Source organism: Ostrinia nubilalis, chromosome 19 (assembly GCF_963855985.1).
Source record: "Ostrinia nubilalis chromosome 19, ilOstNubi1.1, whole genome shotgun sequence".
Lineage (NCBI taxonomy): Eukaryota > Metazoa > Arthropoda > Insecta > Lepidoptera > Crambidae > Ostrinia > Ostrinia nubilalis.
Window position 1 is genome coordinate 5,698,755 of NC_087106.1, and position 13,408 is coordinate 5,712,162.

At 35.6% G+C, this 13,408-nt stretch overlaps 2 protein-coding genes across 2 annotated transcripts; both read left to right on the forward strand.

Annotated features, from left to right (window-relative positions):
• Window positions 1-1,264: 1,264 nt before the first annotated feature.
• Window positions 1,265-2,856, forward strand: LOC135080934 (alpha-(1,3)-fucosyltransferase C-like). Its single transcript, XM_063975655.1, has 3 exons — window positions 1,265-1,713; window positions 1,930-2,370; window positions 2,568-2,856. The coding sequence occupies exons 1-3, from the start codon at window positions 1,280-1,282 to the stop codon at window positions 2,854-2,856; spliced, it is 1,164 nt and encodes a 387-aa protein (XP_063831725.1). The 5' UTR covers window positions 1,265-1,279.
• A 5,060-nt stretch (window positions 2,857-7,916) lies between these two features.
• LOC135080935 (T-complex protein 11-like protein 1) lies at window positions 7,917-13,408 on the forward strand. Its single transcript, XM_063975656.1, has 7 exons — window positions 7,917-8,351; window positions 8,820-9,017; window positions 9,301-9,421; window positions 9,834-10,040; window positions 11,603-11,753; window positions 12,565-12,728; window positions 13,229-13,408. Exons 1-7 carry the CDS (start codon window positions 8,245-8,247, stop codon window positions 13,406-13,408), a joined length of 1,128 nt encoding a protein of 375 aa, XP_063831726.1. The 5' UTR covers window positions 7,917-8,244.

A 13,408-nucleotide genomic window follows, 5' to 3' on the forward strand; every position in this document is an offset into this window, starting at 1 on the left:
TTTCCTTGTCATCTATGTTTTTAACAAAATGTTTTATCTAAATGTATTGATTACTAAATTATCTACATAGGTAATTCAAAAATAATGCCAATAATAATACAGTGGTGTTTTCAAACGATCTTTGAAGAATACTTTTCCGAATATTATTCAAGCAAACTACTGTCCCAGAATAAAAAAAACTTATGAAGCGGGACAATACCACGACTCCTCCACAGATAACAATGCAATGTAGATAAAAATGACTTGAACAGTATTGCCAGTCATATTAGAAATAGAGAGCTGCATTAGAATAGAATGTAAGGTTTAGAATACTAATAATGGTACACTCTAACAATATTATTAAAAAGCCTACCAGATTTTTACGCATTTTTCAATCAATAATGGGTTCCCAATTTAATTTAATGAATCGAATGCAGTATTCCTATCATTGTAAAAAAAAACATTATATTTTGTTTATTCAACGCTATAAATAAATTGAAGCAATTCCACGAGTTGCTAAAAATGAATTTGAACCAAACTCGCATTGTTCAGCCCTACAAATTACATTTCATTTATTAATAGATGTCCGCGTATTCCAATTTATCCGCCTTCACAAACTCATTCATACGTCACATTCACAATAAATAACTTTTCCATCCAAAGCGTCCATCAAATCCGTGTAACAACACTCGGACCTCTTTTTAAAAACGAACAATTTCGGACCCATCCCTTCGGACCCACGTCTTGTTCACAATGCGCGCGAAAACGTTAGATGCCGCCATTTTGTTAAAAAAGAGCGCGAAACGACATTTTCCTATGTCACATGACGAATGAAATTAGATTTGCTTTTCGTTTCCATTTTTATTGTGCGTGTGATTTATTGTGTTGTAAAAGCTTTTGAATCTTCTTCTTTTCATTTATTTCTACTTAACAGACTTTGAAGGCAGTGTTCATGAAACTTAATCGAACATGGCAAGTGGTTTTTAATGCTGTAAATTAGGTACCTACCCAATTTCGGCATAGTGACTCATTTGGCTAATGTTAACTTAAAATGTTTCTTGATTGCCCTGAAACTATTTTTCTCCTGAAGTAGGTTTTCCACAAGAACAAATGCGTCAAAAGAATATTTGAAATAGCATCTTACAGCATCAACGATTGTAACGGATCTGTTTGTAAATAGCTGCATTTTATTGAGTGAGTTCCACTTCCAACGCAGTGTCTCGGTTCTTTTAGTCAAAGAAGTGACATTATTGCCAGATTCTCCGGAGCAATAACATAAGTATAAACGCTCCATCCAAAAATGGGTCGCACCTTTAAATTTTGGAAACCCGTCTTCCATTTAGTCTACATTATCACAATCAGCTACTTCCTGGCTAAACGGCCATCAACGATCTACAACATCAAGAAGGTGGCAAGATTTTTTCCTGACATGCGCCATGTGTTACTTTGGACAAAGATTCCAGGTTTAGACGAAGAAGGTCAGAACATTTTTATCAAGCGCAAGTGTTCCTATATCAACTGCTATGTCACCAGTAATAGAACCCTTTTTGGGAACCTGGGTCACTTTGACGCAGTGCTTTTTAACGCAGTGGACGTGAGTGCTGGTGCAAATGACTTGCCTGACGTAAGATCCTGGTCGCAGAAATACATTTTTGTAGCAAATGACTCCAGTGACAACTACCCTGTGTGTGACCCTGTTTACGACCCATTCTTCAACTGGACTTGGACTTACAAGTAAGTGATTATTCATGTCTGCAAAATAACATTAATCACAATCAAATAACGTAAACTCTTACGTTTTGATGGTAATAAGACACTTAAGTGTTGAAAACCATGCAATTACCAGCTTGGAACATACCTAAAACATAAACATTTGTATAAATCTTTTAAGTACTAAGCTATGTTTTAATATGCACACATAATTAGGGCTCTATTTCTATGTATTTACAGATTGACATCAACAATCGGCTTTAGGCACATTTCCATACGCAACGCCAACGATGAACTTCTAAACCGCATGTTCCCTTGGATCCCCCCTGAGAAGATGACACCCATAGACCTACACCTGAAGAGCCAACTCTCCTCCAAAACAAAAGCAGCTGCTATCTTCTTAGACAAATGTAAAAGCAGAAGCAAAAGGGAAGATTACATCAAAAACCTTCAGAAACACTTATATAAATACGACTTACACGTCGACATCTTTGGGGAATGTGGTACGAAGAGATGCAAAAGAAAAACCATGAGCAATTGCTTGTGGAGACTTAAGCATCAGTACTACTTCTACCTGGCGTTTGAGGACTCGTTTGCGCCAGAATATGTCACCAAGGAAGTGTTGTATGGCTACGAAAATAATGCTGTTCCAATTGTTTATGGTGGAGCTGATTATCCGAAGTAAGTTTCTATTTCAAATTAATTTTTTTAATCCTGTTCTGGACATCATCACGGCCTATCTAGAAGTAAATAAGATTGAATAAATTAAAAAAGTAACCACTTTGAAACTACAATAGATAGAAGCCACAATAGAATGGTGAAAGTTTCGGACTGCCTGAATTTTCTTTAAACAAAATAACTTCTTTCTTGTTTTGCAGGTTTCTGCCACCAAACTCCTATTTAAACGCCATAAGACTGAACGAAGAAGCTCTTGCAGAAGCCATGAACGTAGCAATCAAGAACGCTACCATCTACCAAGACTTCTTCCGTTGGAGGAACCATTACTCCGTCAAGGCTGCCCGTGGCTTCGACCCTTGTGACCTCTGCAATGCCCTCAACAAGAAGCATTGGCTGACGTTTGAGACCAAGCAGACAGAGTTCAGGAAGTGGTGGAATCCTTTATACGAGCAACGGTGTGCGAAATGGCCTTTAAATATCGTATTGTGACCAAATTAAATAGTTTGTAATAAAGCAATTTACTTCACCTCTGTAACAGTAATGATTAGCAAATCCGTGCTATAAAATAAGTATTTACCTTTTCAATGTTCAGTCTGAAAGTCTTTAAAAAAATCTACCTATTAAGTCCTATGCCTTGGGGCTCTTGGAGGTTTCCTGTAAGTATTTAGTGGACGTCCCATGCCTAATTTAAGAATTAATTCTTTTTATAGAGAAATAGATTGGACCCGGGAGAATAACACACCTTTCACCTTTGGCCCCAGCAACCCAATGAACTTAAAGGCGTGCAATAGGACGAAATGTTTTTCAGCGATGAATCTAAGTCATAATTTTTCTCAATGTGCAACTCCTTCAGAACCTTGTATATTCAAGGGTTTATTTTCCTTTCCCAACTTCGGGCACCGGGAATCGTGTAAAAGTCGTCTTAAGAGGAAGTCTCCGATAGTTTCTATTAAGTAACTGCAGCTTAAGCGGCTTAAGCAAAGCCTTCCCTGCCGGCATCTACCTTCATTTTTAATGAACACCGCGGGTAACTTTTTCTTAGACATTTAAGACTGGCTGGATTCCACATTTCGATGTTTTTTTTAGTGCAGATTATTATTCTGTGGTGCAGAGCACTACATGAACCTCCAATATTTATTTGTGGCCAGCATTTTAAATGTTTTTTTTCGGTCATCGGTCAAAAAAATCCTTTTCGCGATTCAAAATGAAGTAGATCACCAGTGGGATAGTGAAGTCTATGGAAGTTCTAAGTAAGTACCTACCTACAGTTATGCACTGTGGCATCTACATTTTATTTTGCTACAAAAATGTAGAGTCTGGCTGTATTTCAAAATAATCTAAAAGGCAATCTCGGTGTGATGTAGGCAGAACACTATTCCCACTTGTCATCCAGTCCATTGAATTTGTACACAATACAGTAACAGTATTATTTGGGTACGATAGGGAAATTATATGTAAAAAACCGAGAGACGAGCTGACCGCAAAAACAGGACAGTGTACCGCATATCCCCGCAAAATCGCTCCAATACAAACACGGATTAAAACTTTAAATTATTTTAAGAGATTAAACCGTATGATAAAGCTGGATACTGTCGGCACATTCACCAGATGTTAATTTAACTTTTAATCCCGGTTATTCGTTACAATTTACCACTAAATGTATGGGGTTTTTCGGGAAACTTAACGGATTGGGTAAATGTTTGGAATATGCCGGCCGTTTGGCTTAGTGGTTATTGGAGCGACCACGTCACTATACAGTGTGAGTCACGTTAAAGTGTACATATGAAAATAGATGAAACTAGACCTATTTTTATCGACAAAAAAGAGGTCAAAAATTTTTTGAGATTTATTTTTATTTTTTTATAGATTTTTTTTTCTTCCAATTACTTATTGTAAATAAAACGTAATAACTTTTAAACTAAGCGGTATATCCTGATAAAATAAAAACAGTAATAATGCTAAATAACAGGCGATACTAAAAAAATACATAAAATACACAAAAAAGGCCAACAAATAATAAAAAATGATACTTTTTGAAAAAAAAACTGATTTTAAATTCGTGTTTTTTTGGTTATTTAATAAATTTCTCCAAATAATGCCCCTATAACAGGTGGTTTTTATTACTTTGTATTATTCTCTATTGTATTATCTTTGTAAAACCAAAAATCGCATGTCTCTATCCCTATCACAACATTTGCTATGATCGTTTGAACAAAGGCCTGCCACAACATTATTCTCCACTACAGGTAGAGACAATTTTAATTTTAACTAAGATGCTTATTTTACTTCGATTTTTTTTGTTTTTATATGAAATCTAACTTGTCTTTATCAAAATTACAAATCTAGAGCCATTTTCAGTTTCGTTGTTAACGAAGCGTTGAATGGCGCGCCCGGAGAGGCTTAGTTCAAACGATCATTGCAAACGTTGTGATAGGGATAGACCCATGCGATTTTTGGTTTTACGAAGGTAATACGATGGAGAATAATACAAAGTAATAAAAACCACCGGTTATAGGGGCATTTTTTGGAGAAATTTATCAAATAAACAAAAAAACACGAATTTAAAAGCAGATTTTTTTCAAAAAGTATCATTTTTTATTATTTGTTGGCCTTTTTTGTGTATTTTATGTATTTTTTTAGTATCGCCTGATATTTAGCATTATTTCTGTTTTTATTTTATCAGGATATACCGCTTAGTTTAAAAGTTATTACGTTTTCTTTACAATAAGTAATTGGAAGAAAAAAAATTCTATAAAAAATTAAAAAAAAATCTCAAAAAAATTTTGACCTCTTTTTTGTCGATAAAAATAGGTCTAGTTTCATCTATTTTCATATGTACACTTTAACGTGACTCACACTGTATAGGTCCCGGGTTTGAATCCCAATATTAAAAAATGTTAGTGTGATGATTTATTTTATTAACGCAGTCAAGCCCTGCTATAATGTTATAGATAATGGTTGAACAATTTTATTATAACTTACCTATGCGCTTTAAAAAAACTTTCAATAACTTACACAGATTTAGGTTGTATTACACCTTTAAAACAACTTTAACCGTAACTATAACGATAATCAGTGCTTTTTGTATGGAGTTTAACAGATTTTTGACGTTTGTTGAAGTTAAGTAAGATGGTGCAACCCAACCTTAGTTCCTAAACTTAACACATAACACAACTTACGTAGAGTCTAAAAAATAGCATGGGTTAGTTTTCTGGAAGATTTCTAAATCAAACTAGGATATCGATTACTCTACCTTCAAGGAATAACGTTCGCATAAATTTGCCCCTGCACACCCTGTATAACAAAGGTAAGTTAATAACCAAATTCAGATAACAAACCATATCTCTCCATAATAGCTCCTTACAAATCACAAGGAATCTCAGCCAAATGGATTTAATTACTATGCTAAACCTCACCCGGTCGCGTAAGTATAGTTTTTGTCCCGCTCCCGCCTAATCTGAATTCCTAATCATCCTGCCAAGACGGTAATAAATTGTCGCAGATAGACCGTTATACTGAACGTATGCATTTCATAATGTATTGTGAGGTAAAAACAGGACTAGCAGTCTGAAATGTAGTTCCAACTCGAGTCATATTATTATCATGGAATAATAATGGCCTTATTCAATAGATAAGATATAGATAGGTAAGTACATATAGGGTGTCTTTTTAAGTTATTTATTAAAAGGATTGATTCTACTACTCAAATGCAACAAATTTCCTCTTTCCTAATAAGAAAGAAGTTCAAATCTTTAAAAAAAATGCAATTTTTCCATACAAATATCATAGAATAATTTATCATAGAAAATATAAAATATCAGAGTTTTTAGGAGTTTTAATAATCATAGAATGGGGACGTACCTAATTTTTTTTGGGAATTTCGATATTGTTTCTGTAGGAAAGTTGTTGCATTTGAGCAGCAGAAGCTAAACTTAATAATTAAATGTAAATAGAAATTATGTGTAGGTACATACTCGTACCTAAACTTTTTAATTTATAATATTTTCTTAAATTTATAAAGTTTTCGAAATGCACCAACCCTTTCGTAAATAGAGAAATAAACAAATTATTTGCTTTCTCTCAAAGGTAGGTAATTTTCTCGTTGCTTTGGTAAACAGAAGAAGGTTTTCGCTAAACATTTTCTCGAGTCCGACGCGGTCGCCATAGCACTCATAGCTTAAATTAAAAACGCTTTGAGACTAGGAGAAACTTTGGACAAATAAGTGTTTACTGTTTTACAGTAAATGAAATGGAGTAATTAGACCCTCTCCTCTCATTAGCTTTAACAAGGTATTTTAATATTTAAGTAGGTAGTTAATAAAAGTTATAAAAGTCTAAACAAATATCTCTACCTCTCTACGTATGTCTATGTAGCGGTGAGTATGTCGCAGATAAAAGCTCAAAGCGCGCTTATTAAAATTTTTAGCGTCTTGAATCAAATTTTTAGAAATGAATTTCGATGAATTGTTTCGACAAACTGAATTGAATTTTTCATGTTAAAATAATTACTAAGTTACTACTTTATCTGCGTGTGTGTGTACAGCCCCAGAATTTTTTTTTGTTTTCTGTTAAATTGAATCTGAGAAATTAGAAAATATTATACCTACTTAGTCGCAATAGAAAAGTGAATATCCATTCATAACATGAAAAAATTAAATAATACAGATATTTCATTAGAAGGCAAAGGCAGTTAATCTGCGGGCAGCAATGCAGCGAGACATAACAAGGTTGGGAGAAAAATTAAAGAAGCGTGGATAGCAAGGAGGCAATCTAACTTGCTCACGGCAAGACTGCAACTAATTTTCCTACGCAAACGGAACCAGCCGAGCGGATTGCTTTTTCTCAACTATTCCATTTTAAAGTTGAATTTACCTTACTCTTTGACTTTGCTAAAGACATAGCTGCATAGGTGCCTGATGAGTTTTTATGATTTAAATTTAACTCTGGAAAAAGTTTTGCTATGCATTTAGGGTGTTTTTTGCACTTTTTTGCCTTGTTTTAAATGAAGTTTTTAATTTAGCAAGGATGAAAATGAAAAAAAAAACTAAATAAAAGTAGGTAGGTAGGATATGATAATATTCAGGTAGCCCTGGTAATGCTCTACCTCTGGGCTTCAACTTGATACTGTTTTTTGGGACACTCTGTATAAGTCGGTCTATAAGAAGCAATATTACCTGCATTTTTTGTATTTTTTTATCCACAGCGAGGAAGCTCTATGTATGATTCCGAATGAAATGAAATCTTGGTGTCTTAAGCATCGCACTTGTTACAAAGAAAGTTCCTTCTTTCATAATTTTATTAGGACGTCCACTGCTGAACATAGTCCTATGGTCCTATGGCCGAAATGATGATGATGATGAATTTTATTAGGTTTTAAAATAAGAAATAGTATGAATACGTTGTATTTCTGTTTGCAAGCACTTCAAGCTACAGCTTAAATCTTGATACAAAAAATATTTTTAACTTTAAAAAATAACAGTATCTAACATTGCTGTGTGTATGTATTTGCCTTAGCAACAGAAAAAGAAGTAATAATTTGGCAACTTTGACAATCAAATTGACAAGTGAATAATGAAAACAGCTGTGAAATAAACGAAAAATTCACAAAAAAACTATGTAAAACCACTTCTTTTAGGATATAAATATAAGTTTAACTTGCAATCACAATTGCCAACAATTTTTGATCAACAAAAGTTGTTATTGTTATATTTCTTTGTTGTGAAAGTTAGGTTATGTGTTGTTGTTATGACTCAAGGTGATTCCGTGAGATGATTTGAGTTTTTAACGTCGAGCCTTCCAGTAGCCTGCCTTATATGGGTTGAAAAGGTCTTATTATTGTGCCAGATATCCAGAATCAGTTGATATTATATTTCCAAGATGAGCGAACGTGAAGGGCCGAGCAGTTCAGGCTCGCAAGGAATGGACAAAGGAGAAAATAATACTAGGACCCCATCTGCTGCGCAGCCTATGCCTACTGGATCCAGGTCAGTTGTATAACATGCGCAGCAATAGTATTATTACACTTCCAGCTTCCTACTTTTGCAATAAATGGCTAAATTAGTCTTTGTTCTTATTAGACTTCATTCTTGACCCTTATTCTTGAAACAGCTAATTTATTTTATCATCTTCCTGAAAAAATATGACGAAAACAATATTATGTGCTTCAAAATGCAATATGAAGTTTTTAGAGCCAAATGAAAGCACCACAAACAGGAAAGAAAATATTGATCTTGCCTGTCCAACTAATTAAAGGCCTTAATTCAAATTTGTTTGAATTTTTCAAGACACAAATGTCCCAACTATAGCTTGCCCTAATACCAGAACTTTTAGAATGTTTTCAGAGTTTACTATGTAGGAGGAGGTACCAGATAGTCAAGAAAGTCTTTAGTTTATAATTATTATGCAATAGAAAGTCAAGAAGGTCTTTAAACACAAATAATTCTGTATTACAGTGCCCACAGCTACTATGCCAGTGAGCCAATCCAGTTCCGAGTGCGGGGCTCCACGATAACAGGAGCGTCTCCTCCCAAGTTTGTGACTCTCGAGGACATCATGAAGGCCGCACACGGCATGCAGAACATGGCGCTAGCACATGAGATAGCAGTCGACAATGACTTCAAACTGGAGCCTTTTGAACCGCCAGACAATAGGTAATTAAAACAAATTACAATCTAAATAACTGACCCAGATACATTTACGCACATGAACTTAATTATTTTAAGTGCTAGCTAGTCTAGCTACACTTCTTTGTTATTTTCATTATGTTTGCCTTTGTTCTGTGGTATAATAATTATATTTATTTAAAAATTACCTATGTATTGAGATCTAGATTTCCATTTCATTTATTCAGTTTTATTATTTGAATAAAACCATGATTTCATCTGGCTGACTCATAATCTTTAATTAAACTTACATTTTATTCACTTGTTTCAGTTACCAAAAACTGGTAAAAGAAACCATGCACAAGGCTTACTTTGACATCCTGAGGGAACAGCTGGAGTCTGACCCTCCGGAATACAAGCAAGCTCTGGTTCTGCTGGAAGATGTCAAGCAGGTTAATATTTTTTTAATCAATTTTGACTTTGACAAAAGTCAGTGTCAGATTGAAAGAGGTGCCGAATTGGCGCTCAACAGTTGGCGCCATAGAGAAAGTTTCTGTCACATGCTAGTGACTATGACAGAGGCGCTAACTGGTGAGCGCATTTTCAAACGATAGGAAGAAATCGTATTTTCACTGGCTAGTTGGCGCCACTGACTGTCATTTACAGTGGCGCTAATTACGCTCCTTAAGGCTCTAAGTCCATATTTTTAATAAACATTAATTTAGCGCCACCGCTGACAAGGTCCAGTTATTCGCCAGAGGCGCCAACTGATAAGCACATATACGTTAGCCTTCATCTTAGTTCTTTCTTCTTGTTGGATGTGAATAAAACCAGTGTTAATCTTAAATCTCATTTTACTTTTAGGGTCTATTCTCTATACTGCTTCCTCGCCACACTCGCATCAGGGAAATGATAGAAGAAGTGCTAGACACTGAGTTCATCAAGCAACAGGCGGAGAATAACAGCCTGGACTTCCACAAGTACGCCAAGTTTGTCATAGACCTGATGGCCAAGTTGGCAGCCCCAGCAAGAGATGAAATGATCCAGAATATTACTACTCTAACTGACACTGTAAGTTTTTGGTCTTTACTTTATTCACCATTGTAGTCTATTGAATTTATACTCACCAGTTTGCGCCACTTCTCTCTCTCGTTAGTGGCGCCAACTGGTGATCACAAATACGCGCCAACTGGTGATCACAAATACAGAAGTTTTGATCTAAGATGTTTTTATAGTATAGATACGTTATACCCGCTCAAGAATGGCAATGCAAAAGAGATACAATTGGACCTCTTGCATTCAGTCGGACATGATCGGTTGCCGCGAACAGCCACGAATGCACTTCCCGATTGCCTTCCTGATTGATTGATAATATGCCTTCGTGTGTTTTTAGTTGATGTACAAATTACACTGCCACTATTATGAACCAGAAAAATGTGTCATTTCATTCGTAAATACAGTTTAATTAGTAAAAAATTAAATTTTAATTTTTATTCAATTTGACAAGGGTTGACGGTTGAATTTGACTTGTGAGCTAAAATCTAGAGACCACTGCCAGGGGAAGTTGGGGCGAATATCTATCACTTAAAAACTCTGCATTTAACTCACGGAATTGTTTTTCTCTAGAAAAGAATATTATTATAATTATGTATTCCTGTGTTGACACGTATTCATCCGAAATCGATAAAATCAATGCTATGGCTATTATTACTGTATAATTATGATGATTTATGATCAAACAAAAAAGACTTATAGCAGAAACTCGAGGAACAAAATTATAGCAGAAACGAATAATAATAATTATTTATTATTATTATTTATCCTTGGACATTTTTACAATACGCTTCTAGTCCCAAACAAATTTGATGTACCTGTATAAGTTTACAGTCTGCTAAATCAAAACTGTGGTTAATCTGAAAAATATGGGCGGACTATGTTTTCCTATCGAGGATTATATTTCAAAGCCTACAGTCAGAAATGCTACTTCCCGATCCCAAAAAGAGGTTCGTCATGTCTGTCTGTCTGTCTGTAGCTAGCTAGAGAATATTCCACTTTTAATCTCAGGGTACAACCTCATAAATTTTGCACATAAAAATAATCCGGATTTGAAAACTCATTATAAAAGACAAAAAAGGCATAAGACTCAAGTTGATTTAAGGGAAAATAATAAGTTACGTTTTGTCTTGCTTTTGTTTAAATATTAGTTTGATAGTTCATTCGAAAATACAATTTAGGTTATCTATATCTGTGAGGTTCACTCTACCCCATTCTCCTTTTCTGTGCAAAATGAATAGCTGTCATAAAATAGGACTACTTGCGCCATTTTAAAATACAATAATGTAGGCGCATAACGTGTCTATTTATATGATATGTTTTGGTTGCATTGGTTTTGATTAGAAAAATATGGCGGCAATCAAGCGAGTTTCCGCCAATCCAAGTCCAGTAATTCAAAAAATCTCTTTTTAATTTATTTATCACTGTTATTTGTTTTGTAAACATCCCATGTTTTTTTTTGTACTCTTTCAAAGGGTCTCATTGTATAAGTTGATAAAACAACATTTTTACGGTAATTTACTTCAAATCATTGCCACAAGTGTGTTAAATAACTAAACAAAATTCGTTTTATTTCACAGGTGGACATATTCCGAGCTATACTGGAGACTTTAGAGGTGCTGAAGTTGGACTTGGCCAACACTTTGATCGCCATGATACGGCCGCACGTTCAGAAGGAGAGCGTGCACTACGAGAGAGTCAAGTTCGATGAGATGTTGAAGGTTTCTGAAGGTAATTCGATGTTTCTTTACTAATAAGTCGTGGGTATTATTTTTATTTCGAAACTAGCGGCCGTCCGCGACTTCGTACGCGTGGATTCCGTTTTACGCCCTTCATCTATCTTACACGGTTTAGATTTTTTCATACAAATGTTTTTTCCCGCTAACTCCCGTTCCCGTGGGAATTTTGCAATATCCTGTTGTAACTAAGCTTTAAGTTTACTAAGGTACCTGCATGCCAAATTTCAAGCGTCTAACTTAAGCGGTTTAGATTTTTCATACAAAAGGATTTTCCCGCTAATTTCCGTTCCCGTGGGAATTCATAAGTATATTATAACCTGCCCAGGAGTATGAAGAATAATTGTACCAAGTTTCGTTAAAATCCGTCGAGTAGTTTTTGTTTCTATAAGGAACATACAGACAGACAGACAAAAATTTTACTGATTGCATTTTTGGCATCAGTATCGATCACTAATCACCTCCTGATAGTTATTTTGAAAATATATTTCATGTACAGAATTGACCTCTCTACAGATTTATTATAAGTATAAATAATTTACCCTACTGAATAAGGATTGGCATCACCAGTTGGCGCCCCTAGTTAAATTCTATCACTCGCCATTGCTCGCTACCAACCGTGCGATGTGGAAGTCATTGAGGAGGCTTATGTTCAGCAGTTGACTTCCTGTGGCTCAAATGATGATAATGATGACCCATTGGCGCCAACTGGTGCAGTCAATTAAGGAATCCCAAATTTTTGATATGGCAGCTTTTACCCCACAACAAGAATGAAGGTTTTCAGATAAATATTTTAACTGTTTTAGATGGACTACAGCATACAAAGGAATGGCTGAAACGTAACATAGACAAGACGGGGCTAAGCCTGCCGGTCACAGATCAGAACATCATCAGAAACGTCACAGCGCAGACATTGGCTAAAGCATACTTGGAATTGCTTGAGTGGGACGGCTCTAAGGAGTATCCTGAGGTAAGTTTATGATGTAATAACAGCATCAATTTAATAACTTTTTGAGCCACAAAAAGATGATTTGGTTTAGCAAGTGATGGCATTTAGAATTTCAACTCTACGATATAATGATTTCAATAAAAAATTACATCATTAAAAGTTTTTCAAAATTAACGGCGTCGATTACTAAATTATTTCTTAGACTTGACTGTTACACGGACGAGGTACTTTAAATAAGCCCAAACACATCAATTTGTAGACTTACTTTCGAGACAAGCCCTGGCGCGGTCTTGATGTATGCTGAGCGGGTGCCTTTTTGTCAGAGGGGCACAAGCAGCTGTACATTTGTGTATCTCCTTCATTGTGTCCCTATGTTTTTCCTGCTTGTATGTCTTTCTTTCAAATAAAAACTATTCTATTTTACTTAGCCGTACAAAATCTTTGGGAGAAAATCGTTTTGATAGCCCTTAAAAGTATTTCAGTTGGTGGTGAAATCTAGCCTATTCTTTTCTTTTCTACAGACAGTCTCACTAGACGCTCCTCGCTTCGTCGAGCTCGGCACCCAAGTGTACCGGCTCATCTGCCTCGCGTCTCTCATGCTGGCCAGCCCGCGCTGCGGCGAGCCGACGCAGCAGGCGCACAGGAAAGCGCTTACAGAGAAGATCTCTATCATCATGGACACCGCCGCCAGCGACATGTGA

Bases quoted from the DNA above. Each gene is read 5' to 3' on its own strand.
- LOC135080934 (XM_063975655.1), top strand. From the start codon at position 1,280: ATGGGTCGCACCTTTAAATTTTGGAAACCCGTCTTCCATTTAGTCTAC. The intron at 1,714-1,929 runs GTAAGTGATTAT...ATGTATTTACAG, and splicing joins AACTGGACTTGGACTTACAA to ATTGACATCAACAATCGGCT. The intron at 2,371-2,567 runs GTAAGTTTCTAT...CTTGTTTTGCAG, and splicing joins GGTGGAGCTGATTATCCGAA to GTTTCTGCCACCAAACTCCT.
- LOC135080935 (XM_063975656.1), top strand. From the start codon at position 8,245: ATGAGCGAACGTGAAGGGCCGAGCAGTTCAGGCTCGCAAGGAATGGAC. The intron at 9,018-9,300 runs GTAATTAAAACA...CACTTGTTTCAG, and splicing joins TTTGAACCGCCAGACAATAG to TTACCAAAAACTGGTAAAAG. The intron at 11,754-12,564 runs GTAATTCGATGT...TAACTGTTTTAG, and splicing joins GATGTTGAAGGTTTCTGAAG to ATGGACTACAGCATACAAAG.